Source organism: Doryrhamphus excisus, chromosome 1 (assembly GCF_030265055.1).
Source record: "Doryrhamphus excisus isolate RoL2022-K1 chromosome 1, RoL_Dexc_1.0, whole genome shotgun sequence".
NCBI lineage: Eukaryota > Metazoa > Chordata > Actinopteri > Syngnathiformes > Syngnathidae > Doryrhamphus > Doryrhamphus excisus.
The window spans coordinates 39,101,390-39,118,942 of record NC_080466.1 but is presented as its reverse complement, the minus strand read 5'-3'; the positions used below and the strand labels follow the sequence as shown (position 1 = coordinate 39,118,942).

Sequence of the window (17,553 nt, the reverse complement as noted above, 5' to 3'; positions counted from 1 at the left end):
TAACATAACATAACATAACATAACATAACATAACATAACATAACATAACATAACATAACATAACATAACATAACATAACATAACATAACATAACATAACATAACATAACATAACATAATATTCATTCATGCATTCATTTTCTACCGCTTATCCTCACGACGGTCGCGGGGGTGCTGGAGTCTATCCCAGCTGTATAATATAATATAACATAACATCACACAACATAGCATAATATATAATGTCTTATAATAATGTTCTGGGGTAAAAATTGTAATTGAACATCACACAACACAACATAATATCACACACCACAACATCACACAACACAACATAACATAACATAACATAACATAACATAACATAATATAACATAACATAATATAACATAACATAATATAACATAACATAATATAACATAACGTCGCACAACATAACATATAATGTCTTATAATAATGTTCTGGGGTAAAAATTGTAATTGAACATCACACAACACAACATCACACAACACAACACAACACAACACAACATAACATAACATAGCATAACATATAATGTCTTATAATAATGTTCTGGGGTAAAAAATGTAATTGAACATCACACAACACAACATCACACAACACAACACAACATACATAACATAACATAACGTAACACAACATAGAGTGTCTTATGTTCTGAGGTTAAAATTGTAATTGAACATGACACAACACAACATAACATAACATAACATAACATAACATAACATAACATAACATAACATAACATAACATAACATAACATAACATAACATAACATAACATAACATAACATAACATAACATAACATAACATAACATAACATAGTGTGTCTTAAAATAATGCTCTGGGGTTAAAATTGCAATTGAACATAACACAACACAACACAACACAACATAACATAACATAACATAGCAAAACATAACATAGCAAAACATAACATAACATAACATAACATATAGTGTCTTATAATAATGTTCTGGGGTTAAAATTGTAGAATTCTAAGTGTGTATTGCATATCAGTACCCTATAAATTGTGAAATACGTACATTAATGTCTTCATTGTAGGTCTACTGTATGTATACATATTGCTTATATTGGATATTGTGTATTACAGTATTTTTATAGAAGATTTTTGGAATTGAAGACAGATGATCTGACATTTGATAATTACTTCAAATGTCGAAATGTAGATTTTGATGTCATATGAGGTGCTTGGTCAATATGTGTTCATAACTAAAAAAAATGAAAATAAGTAAATAAGTCCCCACTCATGTAAAAAAAATTACCCCCTACAGTGGAATATGACTTTTTACTTTGAATTTCTTAACTACTATTGTTTTTAGAGTTCTTTTAAATGTCTTAATGTGATTGGTTTTATTTGTTTTTACTAGTTTGTGCAGCAGAAAGAGTTTTTCCAAAAGTGGATTGGACTCAATAAATAACTCAAAATAATGACATTAAAATCACAATTATGATGAAAATATTATTTATATGTCATAGTTCCATGATATGAATTCTTACTTTTATATGAAAACAAAACAAAAGAAGGAGCCAAGAAGGTGTCACAAGCCTTTCTCATTTTCTCTCTCTCCTCCGTGATGGGGAATGGAATGGGGTGGGGGGGCGTGGGGTGGGCGGGGGGTACTTGGTCACAGAAGGATAACGAAGCTCACAAAGAAAAGAAGAGGGCTCAGTGGGAGGGGGGTCGAAGGTCCGGATCGGTCCTCCTTGGTCGGGACATGAACATGACGTTTCTCCACGGCGCTTGCAGCGTCCTCCGCCTCCTGCTCAGCGTCTCGGTGGGCTTCGGACTGCTGCTGATGGAGGTGTCGGCGTCCCAGCAGGGCATCCCTCTGTCGGTGTGAGTGCAAAATATTATATTCTGCATGCATCTGCTGCTGGGTCTTTCTAATATTTGGAATAATAATAATAATAATAATAATAATATTTGTGGAGGAACAAATGTGCTCCATGTTTTGTTTCTCTTCATTTCCTGCATTGATAGAATGTTACAAAATAATAAGAATGCATGTTTTCTTCCTTTGGAAACATTTATTAAAATATTTTTTTCTTATTTTGCTGCTCAATTAAATCACGTAATGGAAAAATATTTTTTTATTACAAAAATATAAAGAATTGTTTGATTTGCTTCAGAATTTCGTTTGAAATGTTGTCATTTTATATTATGGTGTACATTTTTTTGTGAATTTGTAAAGATTTAAAGCAAAAACACGTGATTATATCAGTTCAAAAAAATACAAAACACATTTTCTGTAACTTAATAATACACTAAAATAAAAAATAAATGTATATTTAATTGTTTGATTATTATGATTTTGATTATTATGTTTTAAGATACCCCTAAAAATGAAAACGCCAATATTATTGTAGTCCAAAAACAGGTATTTTTTTCCCATAATTGGTGTTCTATATATACTGAATAATTCTTTTCACTGCTTTATCAGAGGTAAAAAAGTTGAGAGTTTAAGCACAGCCTTGCTTATCATAATTACAGTTAAATATGAGGCCTGGTTGAAGGTCCAGGACTGCTGGAACCATTCTTGTTAAATCTTTTATTTGCTTTTCATTTTTTTTCTTACAGTGTAAAACTCTGGGCGTCAGCATTTGGTGGAGAGATCAAATCCATTTCTGCCAAATATTCTGGATCTCAGCTGCTGCAAAAGGTATTCAGTGTCTGATGGAAAAGAAATGCGTTCTGTGTGTGTTCCATCCACGGCCCATTAACCACAACCCCCGATTCCAATTCCTTCCTCTCCACATCCTGGGACTCATGGTCCCCGCAGCCGAGAATAAGACACGAAGTAGACTGAACAACAAAGTATGAGTATGAGGAAGGTTGATAGGATGCATGAAATTCATTTATTTGCAAGCACCAATGCGGTAAATATACGTGTGACCACTTGGTGGCAGAAGCGAGCATCAGGTGACGTGATGGGCACTACATATTTTTATATCGATTATTGTACAGTAAATACAGGTCCACTATCATGCTAAGAAATTATTTTGTGATGTTTGCCTTTCATTTCATGCAAAATGTGTGTCTAATAAAACATTTTTACGTTATTTTACCCACAAAGGCTGTAATAAACGCCGAATTCGATTCTAAGACTACAAGTCCCAAAATGCACGTGCGTTTTTGACCTGGCTTGGCCCCGCCCCTCCTCGTGAAGCAGTAATGAATGACACTCATTAGCTGTGACGTAGTTCGCTTCAATCACCATTAAGAGGTAATATGACACTAAAATATTGTCTTGCGTGTCATTTTAAAATTTACGATTATACTTGGAAGAGTTTTGTGAATTATCTTCGTCAAAAAAATGGTAATTCACGCTGAATAGGTGGATTGTAGTTTTTAGCTAATGTTAGCTTGCTGAGTTAACTATTGCTACTAGCTAGCCATGCAAGGACTTGTTTTTAATCGATGTTATTAAAATGTATTTTGAATAATTCTTCCAACTACAGTATAGTAGTAGTAAATGCCACTGGTGCATTTATTTTTACACTCAGAAAAAGTAAGAATCTGCTTAAACTTCGTATAAAAAATGTGCTTATTTGTTGTCACGATTTACCATCACTGTCACAAATTAGCTGAAAACAAATCTTGCAAAGGGAAGACCCATTTTGTTTTTGAGGTGCTTCTTTTATTGAGTGACAATTTCTTTATTCCTATATTTTAGAGGGGACCTACTATGCTCATTTGGGGCCCTTTGTAGTGAGTTGGGGACTCCTACAAAGCAGCTCCACACTAACCCACACAGAAAGCTTTGTAGATCTTCCAGACTCTGTACCTATGGAAACATGGCGTGCAGGCCTACAGCTTGTGTCTTCTCAGTTAGAAAAACTCGGTGAAAGCAAGTTTTTTTCTGGGAAATTACAGTTTTTGAGTCTTTTAGATTTGGCTAGTCCAGGTCTCCTTACCACCACCACAACATAATCTTTATTTTACTTAATAATCTTGCGCTTTTAACTCACTTTCCTTGTTCTAGGAGCTGTGGGCTATCACAGCGCCGCGTCCCGGCACTAACTCCAGCACGGAGACCACCTCCACCCCGGCCAAAGGCGGCAGCAGGATTAATTCCAGATTCTCACCTGCATGTCCCGGAGCATGGGAGGAAGGCGCAACCACAAGAGTGAACCCACGCAGATATGGCGAGAGCATACAGACAGCGTTCAGAAAACGACTCCAAGCTCAAAACCAGGGCCCGCCTTGCCCAGAGGTGAGCTGACATTATATCGTTGCAATGCAAACAAATGTGCATTTTTTTGGAAAGTTTAATGAACATATAGTGATATGCCCTGCAGATTTGTAGCCATTTTTAGTGCGTATGTAAGCACTTTGGCTGTGCTCCTGCTCATGGAGGTGTGTCGGGAGCCAGTCAGCACAAAGCAGCAAGCTGTGAGGGAACTGGAAGGGTCGTTAGGCCCCGGTCATTAAGACTGATCATTAGATGCTAAGATTTCAGCTAAAGGGGAAACGCAGTGGGGAAGCCTCCCCCGGCTCCCGTTGCTCACTTATGAACTTGTCTTTATTTTGATCAATAATCTTGATCTGTACTGATTGTTGATGGATGGTGCTTAATCTCATCTTGATGATGCGGGGAGGCGGGACCGGGAAGGCGAAGGAGGGTGTTGAAGGGACACTGGGTGTTGAGGCAAGGAGGACAGGCGTGAAATGAACTGTTCTGCTCCACTGCGAGCCCACACTTCTCCTTTCAGTAGGTAATTTGTCGCCTCATGTACTAGTGTGTGTGTTTTTTGTGTGCGTCCCGTCCACGTCCGCATAATCTGCAGTGTGTATGAACGGTCTACAAGCAGCTGCGGCTGTGTTTATCTTTGGATAACATTATTGGAGGTGTGTGTGATGTGGCGGCTCAGTGGGCAGTCCGTGCTCCTGTCAGGTGAGGTGTTATGTAACGTTATATTCCTCTGAGCTGTAGGGAGAGCGTTCCGTATCACCGGAGGTCCAGTGCATCCGCTGGAATCAGCATTACGTGAGGTGTACTTCATTACCCGGAATCGTCCAAGCTTGACACGTTATTATCTCTCTCCTCTGCTCGGACTCATTTCAATTACACTCTTACCATGCGTAGCCTTTTGGACGCAGCCCCGCCCATCCCCGGGCCCCCCCAGCTTGGCAGTCACCATCCAATCAGACAGAAGGAAGCGGCGTGTGAAGGCAGTGACTGCGACCAGATAAAGACTATCAATCATTTTGGTGTCGGAGAGCGTTCCTTCTCAAGCGTCTCATGCCTGCATTTTGTCAACATTCAGAGGCTTATAATCCTTGTACAGGAATTCCCCACAGATGTCAGATGTTGCGGATAAAGTGTGAATTAAGCTTTCGTCTTTCTCACTGAACTCAGAGTGGCCATGAAAATGATTGTGCTTGTGCTGCTTGCATGTTTCCAGAAATACAAACCACCAGGAAAAACGGTCAGAGTAGAAGAAATCGATGGTGTGAAACTGGTGAAAAACCTGGCTGTGAAGATGGAGGAAATGTTCCGCAAAAAAGCAGAAGCCACCAGGGTATGTTGACTTTTTTGCTGTCATGTGTACGCATCAAATCATGAAAGAAATCACTGATTCAAGAAATAACTGATTAAATAGTGAAGTAGTTATGTTTACTTTATGTGATGTTTTCATTGTAAACCTGTATTCCTAAAAAAAAACCCACAACATCAAAATGTTATAATTCATAATTAATAATTTTTTTTAAAGCATAACTCCGCCCCAAACATTCCACTTTACACTTCATTTACATTCTGTTTTTTTTCATGCTACCACTTGGAACCCAGTGGCTTGTGCAGTGATGTGGCTAATATATGGCTAAAAGAACTACAGTCTCCCATCATGCTTAGAGCTTCAGGAAGTAGTGAATTGGACAGGTGAAGTGGAAGCTAATATCACATTTTGAAGTGTTTTGCTCAGTCAGTTTGATCAACGACGACAGCTTCTTTTTGGACCGCAGCAGATGTTGAACTTGAATAAGAAAAGGATCTCATATCTCACCATCGGAGCTAATGAGAAGAGGGAGGGATTGGAAGCTTTAAAGTGCATTTTTCTTTATGTTTTGGTGTTTATGTTCTACATTGTAGTTGAAACTGGGTTTAAAAAATAAATATATCAATTAGAAGGACCGCGGCTGCACGGGGCCTTACAGTTAGGACACCCGTGTTCGATTCCACCCTCTCATCTCTGTGTGGAGTTTGCATGTTCTCCCTGTGCATGCGTGGGTTTTCTCCGGGTACTCCAGCCTCTTACCACATTCCAAAAACATGCTAGGCTAATTGGCGACTCCAAATTGTCCATAGGTATGAATGTGAGTGTGAATGGTTGTTTGTTTATTGTGCCCTGTGATTGGCTGGCCACCAGTCCAGGGTGAGGATAAGTGGTAGAAAATGAATGAATGAATGAAAAGGACCCAGTAGAAACAAAACACAAACCAGTGTGGTCTCACAGCCGTGCAGCAACTGCAAATATGGATCGATGTGTCTAAATAACTGCATTACATGACGTTATTAGCTGTTATTAACATTATGTGTTGTTTTCAACATTGGAGAAATGTTCCATTCCATTTCCATTCTAACACAAAAGCAACAACTTTTACACGAGTGTGTACAATCAAATGCCTCTTCTCAATTAGATATCCCTTCACTGCAGTGGAGCGAATAAACCACGTGAGGAAACATGTTCTTATCACATATACCGCTCTAAATATTCCATGAATGATTTGGAAATGGAAAAAGTAGATGGATGTTTCGTGTTATCAGAGGCCTTAGCAGCAGCAGCCTGTCTACGACCTCTGCAATGGGGCTGTTAGGACATGATAAGGTTTATCTCAGCCTGCCTGTGCTACACTTCCTCCTGTACATTTACACTCTCTGCTGTGGGATGTTTCAACAAAAGAGAAGAGAAGGGAGTGATTTTTTTTGTACATTGAAATTAATACAAGCAACAATTATGGCTTATATGGAAAAAGGGATTGTAAACAAAAGAAAAAGGTAATGGGAATATTAAAAATATGTTTCTTAATGGATTTCTTGGCTTTCATCAATTGCTGACATGGAGAATTTACCAATAAGGTCAATTGAATGCGTGCGGCAGAACCTCAATGGTGTTAATAAAGCAGTTATTTTGACTTGTGTGACAGATGTTAATTACCTGCTCGCCGTCATTTGCCCAAAAACACACAGCCAAGCACATTTGTAGAGTTATTAGAGAGGTGACTGCTGCTTCGGCGCGCTGCGTGAAATCCTACACCAGCCTCCCGCCATCAATCACTGCACAGCACTTCTCCACCGCTGCCTGCAGGCCGCTTTTTACACTCAAGGGATAAACAGTTTGGCCGACAGGTACCCATATATTACCGGACACCCGGGTGGCAAAGGGAAGAGCACACAGCAGCTTCAGAGAAAGCTTATTTAACACATTGAAAACACATTGAATATGAAGACATTAATTTGTTCATTTTCTACATTTTATGGAGCCTATCCCAGCTGTCTTCGTGAGTCAATCGCCAGCCAATCACAGGGCACATATAGACAAACAACCATTCACACTCACATTCATACCTATGGACAATTTAGAGTCGCCAATTAACCTAGCATGTTTTTGGAATGTGGGGGGAAACCGGAGTCCCGAGAGAAAACCCACGCATGTACGGGGAAAACATGCAAACTCCACATAAAGATGACCGAGGGTGGAATCAAACTCAGGTCTCCTAGCAGTGCGGCCTGTGCGCTAACCACTCATCCAAATATGAAGCCATATATACTGTATATCATTATCAGTATGTGTATGTTGAGAGGCACTGCTGTGGTTGTGCTCAGAAATATTTTATATAATAATCCATCCCTTGAGTCACCGTGAGCGACCAAACATAGACATGATTGTTTACATTCTAAATATATTGCTGCTTTTTAAGGCTAATTGTCAGCAAGCTATTAGACGCTTCTTATTTTAGTCATATTTTAGACAGTTCAGTATGTGATCCTATTAGTTTATAGCATGCCTTCAAGCCCAATGCTTCCTGTTAACGTGTTCCTTTGAAGCATCAGTCATCAGCTTCTTCTCTGCACTTGCTTCTTCCATTGTTTTCTTCAACTTTCCTGTCTTGGAAAAGAAAATAAACTTACACTATCACTGGGATGCTGTGAACATCCAGCAGCAACACAACCTTTTGGCATGACTACTATTTGGGTTAAAAATATACTCAACCAAGATGAAGCATTTGTTGATTCTGCTTTGAGAGGTATTACCCTAATGACGTCACTTCTAGAAATGACCTTTGATGGATTATTATCCCCATTCCCAGGTGGCATTTTCTTGAACATGTCTTTCTGCTCCACACAGCGGCTGGTAGAGGCAGCGGAGGAGGCGCATCATCAGCACGAAGATAACCCAGACCTGCAGGTAAGGCTGGTCCCATGCAAAACAACAACAAAAAGAGCGTATCAGTAAAACATGATGCATTATCATGGAGTGACCAAGAAGAATCATTCGGCCATGAGCGGGATTAGCGTAATGGACGTGTCCTTCACATGGGTGTCAGCAGCGATACATATTGCGTCCTCGCTGAAGGCTGCAGCTCCATGATGTTCATTGTCACCACTCATCAGTGACACAAGGCAAGGAAGGGAACGTTTCACACGTATAGAAGATCCATACCATTAACGCTGTCGGTGTACCGGTTTTGCCAGTAAGATTTGACACTTTGATTTTCTTCTTGACTTTCTTAACAGGATTTAAACATCTACTTGCGTTAGGGACACCGGAGTGGCTCCCATTGCGCATTTTCAAGCTGCATTGAGCTTCCTTAGTCCGCAGAGGGAATGCAGTATTTTTGTCGTTTATTAGACCCCCCCCTCTTTCTTTCCCTCTCTCCCGCCCTCCCTATCTTATTCACTTGCTCTGTCCAAAGGACAAAGATAAATGAAAGTCTTTTTCACAGAGCATTGTTTCACGTACATGACTCCAGATTGGAAATCCACTCGAGCAACAAAAGCCTGAAATAACCGCAGTACTTTAAAGTTAATAGAAGCGTTTACAACATTTAAATGTGTTTCAGTTGCCTTGTTACTTCCTGCCCGTGTGCTGTTCACACCGCTGTCACGCTCACGCGTCCCTGTGGGATTCAGGATAGGACATGGCGTTGAATTTTCCCCTCATGCCTATGAATGATCTTTAAATGGTCCGCCACGGGCAATGTTGAGCCTGCTGTGGTGTAGCGGTTAGCGTTCTGGACTTTGGAGCGGACGCCTCAGGTTCGAATCTCAGTTAGTAAGCTTCACTGGTATAATTTGGTAGAATATAATTTGGAAAAAGCATTATGCGGATCAAAAAAATCCGTTATGGCGACTCCGCAATGAGGAAAAAGCTGAAAGAAAACAAACATGTGAATGACAATGTCATTTGGTAGTGGTACAAAATATGATACAGTGCAGTTCTTTAACTTTTGCAAATTAAAAGAACAATAATACAATTATAAAAGCATGCCCTTCCAAATAATGTCAATTAAACGAATTTCTATTGGTTTCTGTTATTTTCTACTTGTTTCTACTTTTCAACTTGTGTTAAAACGTTGAAATTGAGGAAATATTCAATTTACACTCGTAAAGGTACAAAGCATCCGAATGGATGATGATGATACTTGATTGTAAAGGCCATAAAAAGAATAATAAGGACAATAGGATATCAAACTGTGTTAATGATGTGATGTCATGACATTGGTCCTTATGGCATCATTTAGACAGCCCCGCCTTCTGTGACACCGCACATTTTTCACGGCCCATTTCACTGACTGCAATGAGATAAGAAAGGTCCTTCTTATCTGTGGCTTTTTGCATTGACCCCGAGAGGATCCGCCATCTCAAGGGAGGACATATCAGGGATGATGTCTCCTATCTTTTTTTTTTTTTTTTTGGTGCTGCATCAGCAGGTTTATTAACATTACTTTTGCTTCCAACTTTGTTATGGAAAATGAATTACTTGGGCCGTTAAACAGAATCACAGGGATTTTGACGCGGAAGAAATTGATCTGTTGTTCAGAGTTTTACTGTATGACAAAAGAGAGATTTGTTGACTAAGGGAAAACAACTTTTTATTTGCATAATGCTCTCCGACACCGACTGTGATTCTCAGTGTAAAGATAACTTATATTTTTTGTTAAAATGTCCTAATATAATACAGTCCTATATGTACATCATAAGTGTGCAATAATTCTACATCTGTTTGAATGGCAAGGATCCATGAATGAACCTTGCGTGGCGCTTGGTTATGCAGCAGGCCTTACGTAGCAGGCTGTGCCGCAGGGTGACACTCTCCGCAGTCAGGCCTCCAGCCGGCGGTAGCGGTGGAAGAGTCGGCACGGCGTCTTGCAGAGAGCTGCAGTGTACCGTGGCCTGCTGGACTGTAATAACCCTCACGCTTAACAGGCCTTTGTACAGCATCTCTGCTGAGGATGCAATATTCCTCCGCAGCCCCCCCTGCAACCCCCCTCCCCTCAGCAACACCGCCACCTCTCCGCAGCTCATCAGAGAGCCGCTCAGGCGTGGTATGAGCTGTCACGAGCTGCTTGATGGTGATGCCTGCATAGCCTCCCTTCCGAGTGTGAGAGCCTTCGACTCCATCACCCATCTCTGCCTCTCCCTTTTCCGTCCGCTCTCTCCTCTCTCAGCGCAGGAGGCCACGAAGAGGCCACTCAGGCAGGAAGAGCTCTTTCTCCTGAAGTAGCAGCCGTTGAAGGGTAGCACCGACTAACTGTTTCCCATTTGGAAGCAAGACCTTTCATTAGATGCCATACTTCTATTTGTACCACATTAGTCATGAATAACATTAGATTTGGCAAGACTGGGAATTTTGAACCAGGACACAGCGTACATCTTCCTTATTAAATACTGTATTAGTATTTAATAACATGTATTGTATTGTTTCTAAATTAGGACACAACTGTTGAAATGAGCTGGCATGCTTTAGATAAAATTTTACTGATGAATTATAGTATTATATAGTGGTTAGCGCGCAGGCCTCACAGCTAGGAGACTCGAGTTCAATTCCACCCTCGGCCATCTCTGTGTGGAGTTTGCGTGTTCTCCCCGTGCGTTTGTGTTTTTTTTTCCGGGTACTCCGGCTTCCTCCCACATTCCAAAAACATGCTAGGTTAATTGGCGACTCCAAATTGTCCATAGGTATGAATGTGAGTGTGAATGGTTGTTTGTCTATATGTGCCCTGTGATTGGCTGGCGACCAGTCCAGGGTGTACCCTGCCTCTCGCCCGAAGACAGCTGGGATAGGCTCCAGCACCCCCGCGATCCTCGTGACGATAAGCAGTAGAAAATGTATGAATGAATGATGGAATTCTGTCCTCGCTCATTTCCTGCCTTCTAATTTTTACCATTAATAGGGTGAGTTATAGAGCGCATATGATAATTTATTCATCTCCAAGAGAAATTCACATTTCAAGCAGCCATTTAAAAAAAATCTAGTCTCACTGGAGTGAGAAGAAAAAAAGCACCAGATCACTTCAAATTCAATTGCAAAATACTACATAAGGTAATAAGTTCCGCCTTGTTTTTGTTTCCTTTCACATGTTTAAAAATGGCGTCTTTAGCATTGATGCTGGACCAGGCGTGCAGCCAGTGTTGATTTAGCATTTTCCCATGTTAATTTCACTCCGCTCGTCACTGTCACGTTCCTTTTCTTTGACACACTGTCATCAGAAGAGACTGTCGCACTCTTGGGAGACATAATGAATGACATAATGAGGGGTAAAAAAGCCATGTCAAAAGAACGGAAGTGACCTTGTCCTTTCCCAATGCAGCTACGATTTCTTCCTCCAAGCGTATGTATCTACAGTAGTTTTCTAGAGTTGTTTGTACAATTATTTATGGGAGGAGCGCCTGTCTGTAATGTATTATGCTGCAATCCCCCTAGAATAGGTATATAGTCATAAAAATATGTGCTTGTTTGTTTTCGCCTCTACTGTATGGCATCGTGTGTAGTTAGGATTAAGAGGTGTGTCTGTTACATTCTTGCTTGTCTTCAACTTTGTCTTTAGTATGAGTACTTCAACGCTGTGCTGATCAACGAAGTGGACAACGAGGGCAATAACGTGGAGCTGGGAGGCGAGTTCCTCCTGGAGCCCAACGACCACTTTAACAACCTGTCAGTCAACCTCAGCCTCAGCGTGGTGCAGGTGCCCACCAACATGTACAACAAAGGTGAGCCTGGGAGCCTTTGGGGGGTTTTTACCTTGGAGTCGGTGAACCGAGGGGCAGGGAATAAGTGGATAATGTGAGAAATGGCTGAGTCTATTGTACGCTGGCAAGCGGGGGGGATCAATACCAAGTCAGGGGCGTAAAGAGAAGCGTAACTCCTGAGCTGCTTTTGTGTGGCTGTAATGGACTCCTCATAAGTCTTGTGTTCACCACATAAAGGGAAGCTGCTGCCAGCTTGTCCTCAGAAGAAGGGAAGGCCGTGATTTAGTCACAGGCTTTGTGTCTCCTCCCGAGGGGTTCAATAAAGGACAAAGGTCAAGCACGCGTTTGGTTCTGTGAGGAGGATGATTAGTATCATTACCATTTCATTTACATGTCTCTGTCTTCTGTGTGTCTGCTCTTAAATCCTGCATCTCGTCAGATCCAGACATCGTCAATGGGGTGTACTGGTCTGAAGCCCTGAACAAAGTATTTGTGGACAACTTTGAAAGAGATCCAACTCTTATCTGGCAGTACTTTGGCAGCGCTAAAGGTTTCTTCAGGCAGTACCCTGGTGAGTGATACGTATGTGTGTGGTTGCGTTGTGCATATGTGTGTCTGTCTGTTTGCTGTTTGGCAGCGGGGGTGTCTCAAGGGAAGCATCACAGCAAATGACATCAAATGGCTAAAAGGGTAATTTGGCTAATGTAGTAATTTTACAGACCATCAGAGAGAATGTGCACATACTGAGTGTAATTAATTATAATTTGCCATTGAGCTTCCACACCGAGGGGCGGCGGGCTGCCTGATCCTGACTTATCAGGCCTCAATGATGTGAAATGTGTGTGGATGGTTCCCTGCAGTATTGCATCAAAACAACACTGATACTGTGAAAACACAATAGTGTCTCTGATTGTAATGCCAATAAAAGAAAAACAGAAGTATGCTAATTCTTTTGTGATGATTATTTTGTGTGGGTGGCATACATAGATGAAAATGATAAATTGATAGAAAATAAGGGCACCACGGCGGTCTAGTGGTTAGCGCGCAGACCTCACGGCTAGGAGACCAGAGTTCAATTCCACCCTCGGGCATCTCTGTGTGGAGTTTGCATGTTCTCCCCGTGCATGCGTGGGTTTTTTCCGGGTACTCCGGTTTCCTCCCACATTCCAAAAACATGCTAGGTTAATTGACGACTCCAAATTGTCCATAGGTATGAATGTGAGTGTGAATGGTTGTTTGTCTATATGTGCCCTGTGATTGGCTGGCGACCAGTCCAGGGTGTACCCCGCCTCTCGCCCGAAGACAGCTGGGATAGGCTCCAGCACCCCCGCGACCCTCGTGAGGAAAAAGCGGTAGAAAATGAATGAATGAATGATAGAAAATATGTTAACGATAGAAAATGAATGAATGAATGATAGAAAATATGTTAACGATAGAAAATGAATGAATGAATGATAGAAAATATGTTAACGACTGATCAATGATGAACATATTTTTAACATAGTAGGAATTTGTACACTGTGTACATCACAGATACTGTATATTACACAGTATGTATTCAACGTCTAATATTTGTATTTGTTTGGGTTCACTCTGTGCATTGCTTTCAGCACTTTGGCATGTTTGTTCCATAAAACAGTGGCATGAACAGAGTGAGCCCTTTTCTCAGTCATACAGTCTACTTGTCTCTGTGGGTGGAGGCGGGGCTGCTAGCATGCACACAGAGGGTCACATAGTACAAATGACATTTGTAAATTGTAATATGCTGTCATATTTTTTTTTCATTGTACGTTTCTTAAAGGGGACCTATTATTATGCTTTGTCCACATATCTGACCTAGGATTTATGAGGTTGTATTCTCATGTTAAACAATGCCAAAGTTTCAGATAATGTGGTTTGCACAAGCCATGTATGCTGGTTATCCTGTGTAGCTGCTCTACAGAAGTCTAAAATGAGCATAATAGGTCCCCTTTAAAAGTAGTAACTCTTGTCTCATCTCTTAGACCCAATCTGGTGTGTGGTGACAGCCTTAATGTGGACTGTTTACTGTGTCATGCCGTGTTTTTGTAGAGGTAGAGTCTGTGGTGCCGCCATTGTATTAGAACATTTCAGTGTTTAGGAATAAAGCTTTCTGTGATTTATTTCTATTTTGTTTCTGTAGGAGTGAAGTGGCATCCGGATGAAAATGGGGTCATCGGTTTTGACTGCAGGAACAGGAAGTGGTACATTTTACATTGTCTTTTGCCAGCTGTGTTCTTTTGAATTTCTGATTTGTCACATTTGAAAAGTCTGTGACTCTCCTCCAAATGACAGGTACATCCAGGCAGCGACATCTCCCAAAGATGTTGTTATCTTAGTGGACGTCAGCGGGAGCATGAAAGGATTGAGATTGACCATCGCCAGACAAACAGTCTCCTCCATTTTAGACACACTTGGAGATGATGACTTCTTTAACATCATTGCAGTAAGTGTCTTTTATATGTGTTTATCTACAGTACATTGCATCTCTACACTTAGTGGATGCTTTCAAAGTCCAATGAGACATGATATGTCTGATGCTCATTCCTGCTTTCATTGTTATGCCACTCCTAAATCTTAAGATGACGAGAGTGGCATGAGAGTATGAGAACTGAGATCTTTTGAATTATTGCAACTGGGGGTACACGTACCCACCTTTTGGAACCACTGCTGTAGCTTTATTGGATAGTACAGATGAAGTGCTTGTTGAGTGTTTGGTTGTAACTTAAAGGTATTTCTATGTTTGCAGTACAATCAGGAGATTCATTATGTGGAGCCTTGTTTGAATGGCACTCTAGTGCGTGCAGACAGAACCAATAAAGATGTGAGTCCAGGTCAAACACATGATTTTATAATAATCCAAGCCTTTGAAACGAGCGTGGGATGTGTGTTTAAAGCTGCTTGTGTCATTGTTGTGCGCCAGCATTTCCGTGAGCATCTGGACAAGCTGTTTGCCAAAGGGATTGGGCTGCTGGGACAAGCCCTGACTGAAGCGTTCACAATCCTCAATGATGTAAGTTCCAGGACAATTAACCTCTGTATTTAATCTATTGCTTATCAATATGATAATTCCCAGAAATGTGGTCAGAAAATATAGTCAAATTTAGTCCAAAAATAAGCTCCTGGCAGGCATTATAGTGACAGTGTAGTAGCAAGAAAGAAAAGTACATCAAAAATGAATACTGGCTCACTATTGCTGCAAGCCTGGAGTTTGTTTTCCAGCGAGAAGATGATAATAGCGTGGTTTGATGTGTGTGGGTGACACGGCGCAATTAAAAATCACAACCAACACACAAGTAGTTTGGCGCATTAGCATAGAAGCAGCATTTTATTCATGTTCTGGTAAAACAATCATATTGGCTTTGTTTGGCTTGAAATAAGCTATGAAAATAAATGTTCTAAAAATGAGTAGTTACTTTATAAATATAGCTGGTAGTACTTTCGGCTGATTTTTATTTCATGCATAATCAGGATCAGTATCTGCAGCATAAAACCCTGATCGGAACATCCCTAATGGATGCTTTATTATTTTTCTAAGAAAATAAACACCCTTATTTCCAAAATTTACGCGCATTTACGTACATAAAATGGGGATTCTTGTCCCCAAAAAAGAAAGCATCAGACTGGTAGTATTCAGGGCAGTGTGTCTTGTGGAAATGCACCAGTACTATCCACACTTCCATCCTCTAAAGACAGACACATCTACAGTGAAATGTGATTAATGCCTCTAATTAATGGCCGTGATTCATATCGTGCCTGATGGGAAGACAAAGCAGATAAGGCCAGGAGCCACGCTGCGTGTTTTTTATCTCCCTGCTTTCAGGCGAGTACCGCCGATGCTGAGGCAGTGCGGTTTCCAGCCGATACAGTTGTCAGGTTAATTCAAGTTGTGCAATTAATATGGTAATCAGGTGCTCTCTGTGCTCAGTGTTCGGGTGGAAGCAGAGGCATCAGTGCCGTATCACAACAAAAAAAAAAAGGATTGATAATGCTCCATTCTAAGCAACACTGTAAAATAGCTATTCATTGAACTTTATTATTATTATGGTTGCAATTGTTATTGCATTAATTGAAATGTCTTTGCTTTGACCTTGTGGACTTGCAGTATGTGCATGTCCGCATCCCCATAAGATCCCATCCTATTTTTTCTGTAGTCTTGCAATTCGATATGACCCGGTACTGATTCTTTGTTAAAATAGTCATAAGTTTGGTTACAAACATGAATTTGTGGAATTTAATATGGTAATGAAAATAGTTTTAAAAAATGTGTCGGCAAAGTATTGCTGATATGACCTCATCTAATAAAAGATAACATTGGAAAAATTAGCCTTGCAAAATACTTTTAGAGTAGAACTAATCATTTAACATGGTTCTAGATCAATTTGTGGTGTGATTTAGAATATAGAATCACTATTGTCTTCAATGTAACAGTCATTTATTGATGGTCCCTAGTATAAATAACCAGCATTTTGAGCGGCGCTTCCCATGCGAGCTTCCCGCAACATGACACAGCAGTCCGGGCACAGCAAGAAGGAACTAGTGCAGTCGCTACAGAGTCTAAAATCCAACGTCCAAAGTGAAACTAACTTCCCCGTGATACACCACAGAACCACTGATTGTAGTATTTCAGACTACAGTCTTCCAGTTGGAAGACGACCACTCTACCACCTGAACGCTATCAACCACAGATAGTGTGCAGCCGCAGTATTTATGGATTTAACAAAATTATTTCATACAATTAATCACAATATCTTCATGAACAAACTAGAAAGGTATGAAATCAGGTCAAACTAGGAGAATATACATCTGCAAGCTTAAATATATAATGCGGCGTACCCCAGGGTTCACTACTGGAGCCAAAATTCTTCAACTTCTACATCAACGATAGCTCTAAAGCTGGTATTATTTACAGATGACACCACTGCATTCTGCTCTGGAGAGGGCACGCAATAGTTTGAAAAGCTGGTTTTAAGTACTGGTTTTAAGTACAAAGTTGCGTTGTTGTCAATATGATGATGACATTTGTAGTTTAACATTTTCACATATGAAGTCATTTTCTACCAAGAAGGTACTACGATTCAATCATTGCATTTGGAATAATAAAATAATGTGTACTAGTGTCATTTCTGGGGGTGTGCAGCATGCGGAGCCTCTCCAGCTACAGGTCAATAATCCACTTAATTACTGCAGTGCATCTTCTGCAGAATTCAGAATTAAGACTCCACGAGTCTATTAGAGAGGACATGAGCTGGATTTTATTGACTGATAACTCCACAGCTGCCAAGTCAACAACATTTCC

General features: G+C 40.6%; 1 protein-coding gene across 4 annotated transcripts in view; it reads left to right on the top strand.

Annotated features, from left to right (window-relative positions):
- Positions 1–1,707: 1,707 nt before the first annotated feature.
- The window catches only part of cacna2d3 (calcium channel, voltage dependent, alpha2/delta subunit 3), a 31,280-nt gene continuing 15,434 nt past the window's right edge, over positions 1,708–17,553 (top strand). For 2 of the 4 annotated variants that reach the window (XM_058088484.1, XM_058088477.1), the window contains exons 1-11: positions 1,708–1,879; positions 2,621–2,702; positions 4,026–4,256; positions 5,449–5,565; positions 8,392–8,451; positions 12,095–12,257; positions 12,676–12,807; positions 14,398–14,458; positions 14,550–14,700; positions 15,004–15,078; positions 15,178–15,267. In XM_058088484.1, coding sequence (XP_057944467.1) covers positions 1,758–1,879; positions 2,621–2,702; positions 4,026–4,256; positions 5,449–5,565; positions 8,392–8,451; positions 12,095–12,257; positions 12,676–12,807; positions 14,398–14,458; positions 14,550–14,700; positions 15,004–15,078; positions 15,178–15,267 — 1,284 coding nt within the window. In that variant the 5' untranslated portion in view covers positions 1,708–1,757. Of the gene's footprint in view, positions 1,880–2,620; positions 2,703–3,189; positions 3,360–4,025; positions 4,257–5,448; positions 5,566–8,391; positions 8,452–12,094; positions 12,258–12,675; positions 12,808–14,397; positions 14,459–14,549; positions 14,701–15,003; positions 15,079–15,177; positions 15,268–17,553 lie in introns of those variants that run through there. The other 2 variants (XM_058088503.1, XM_058088494.1) reach the window with 2 other exon arrangements.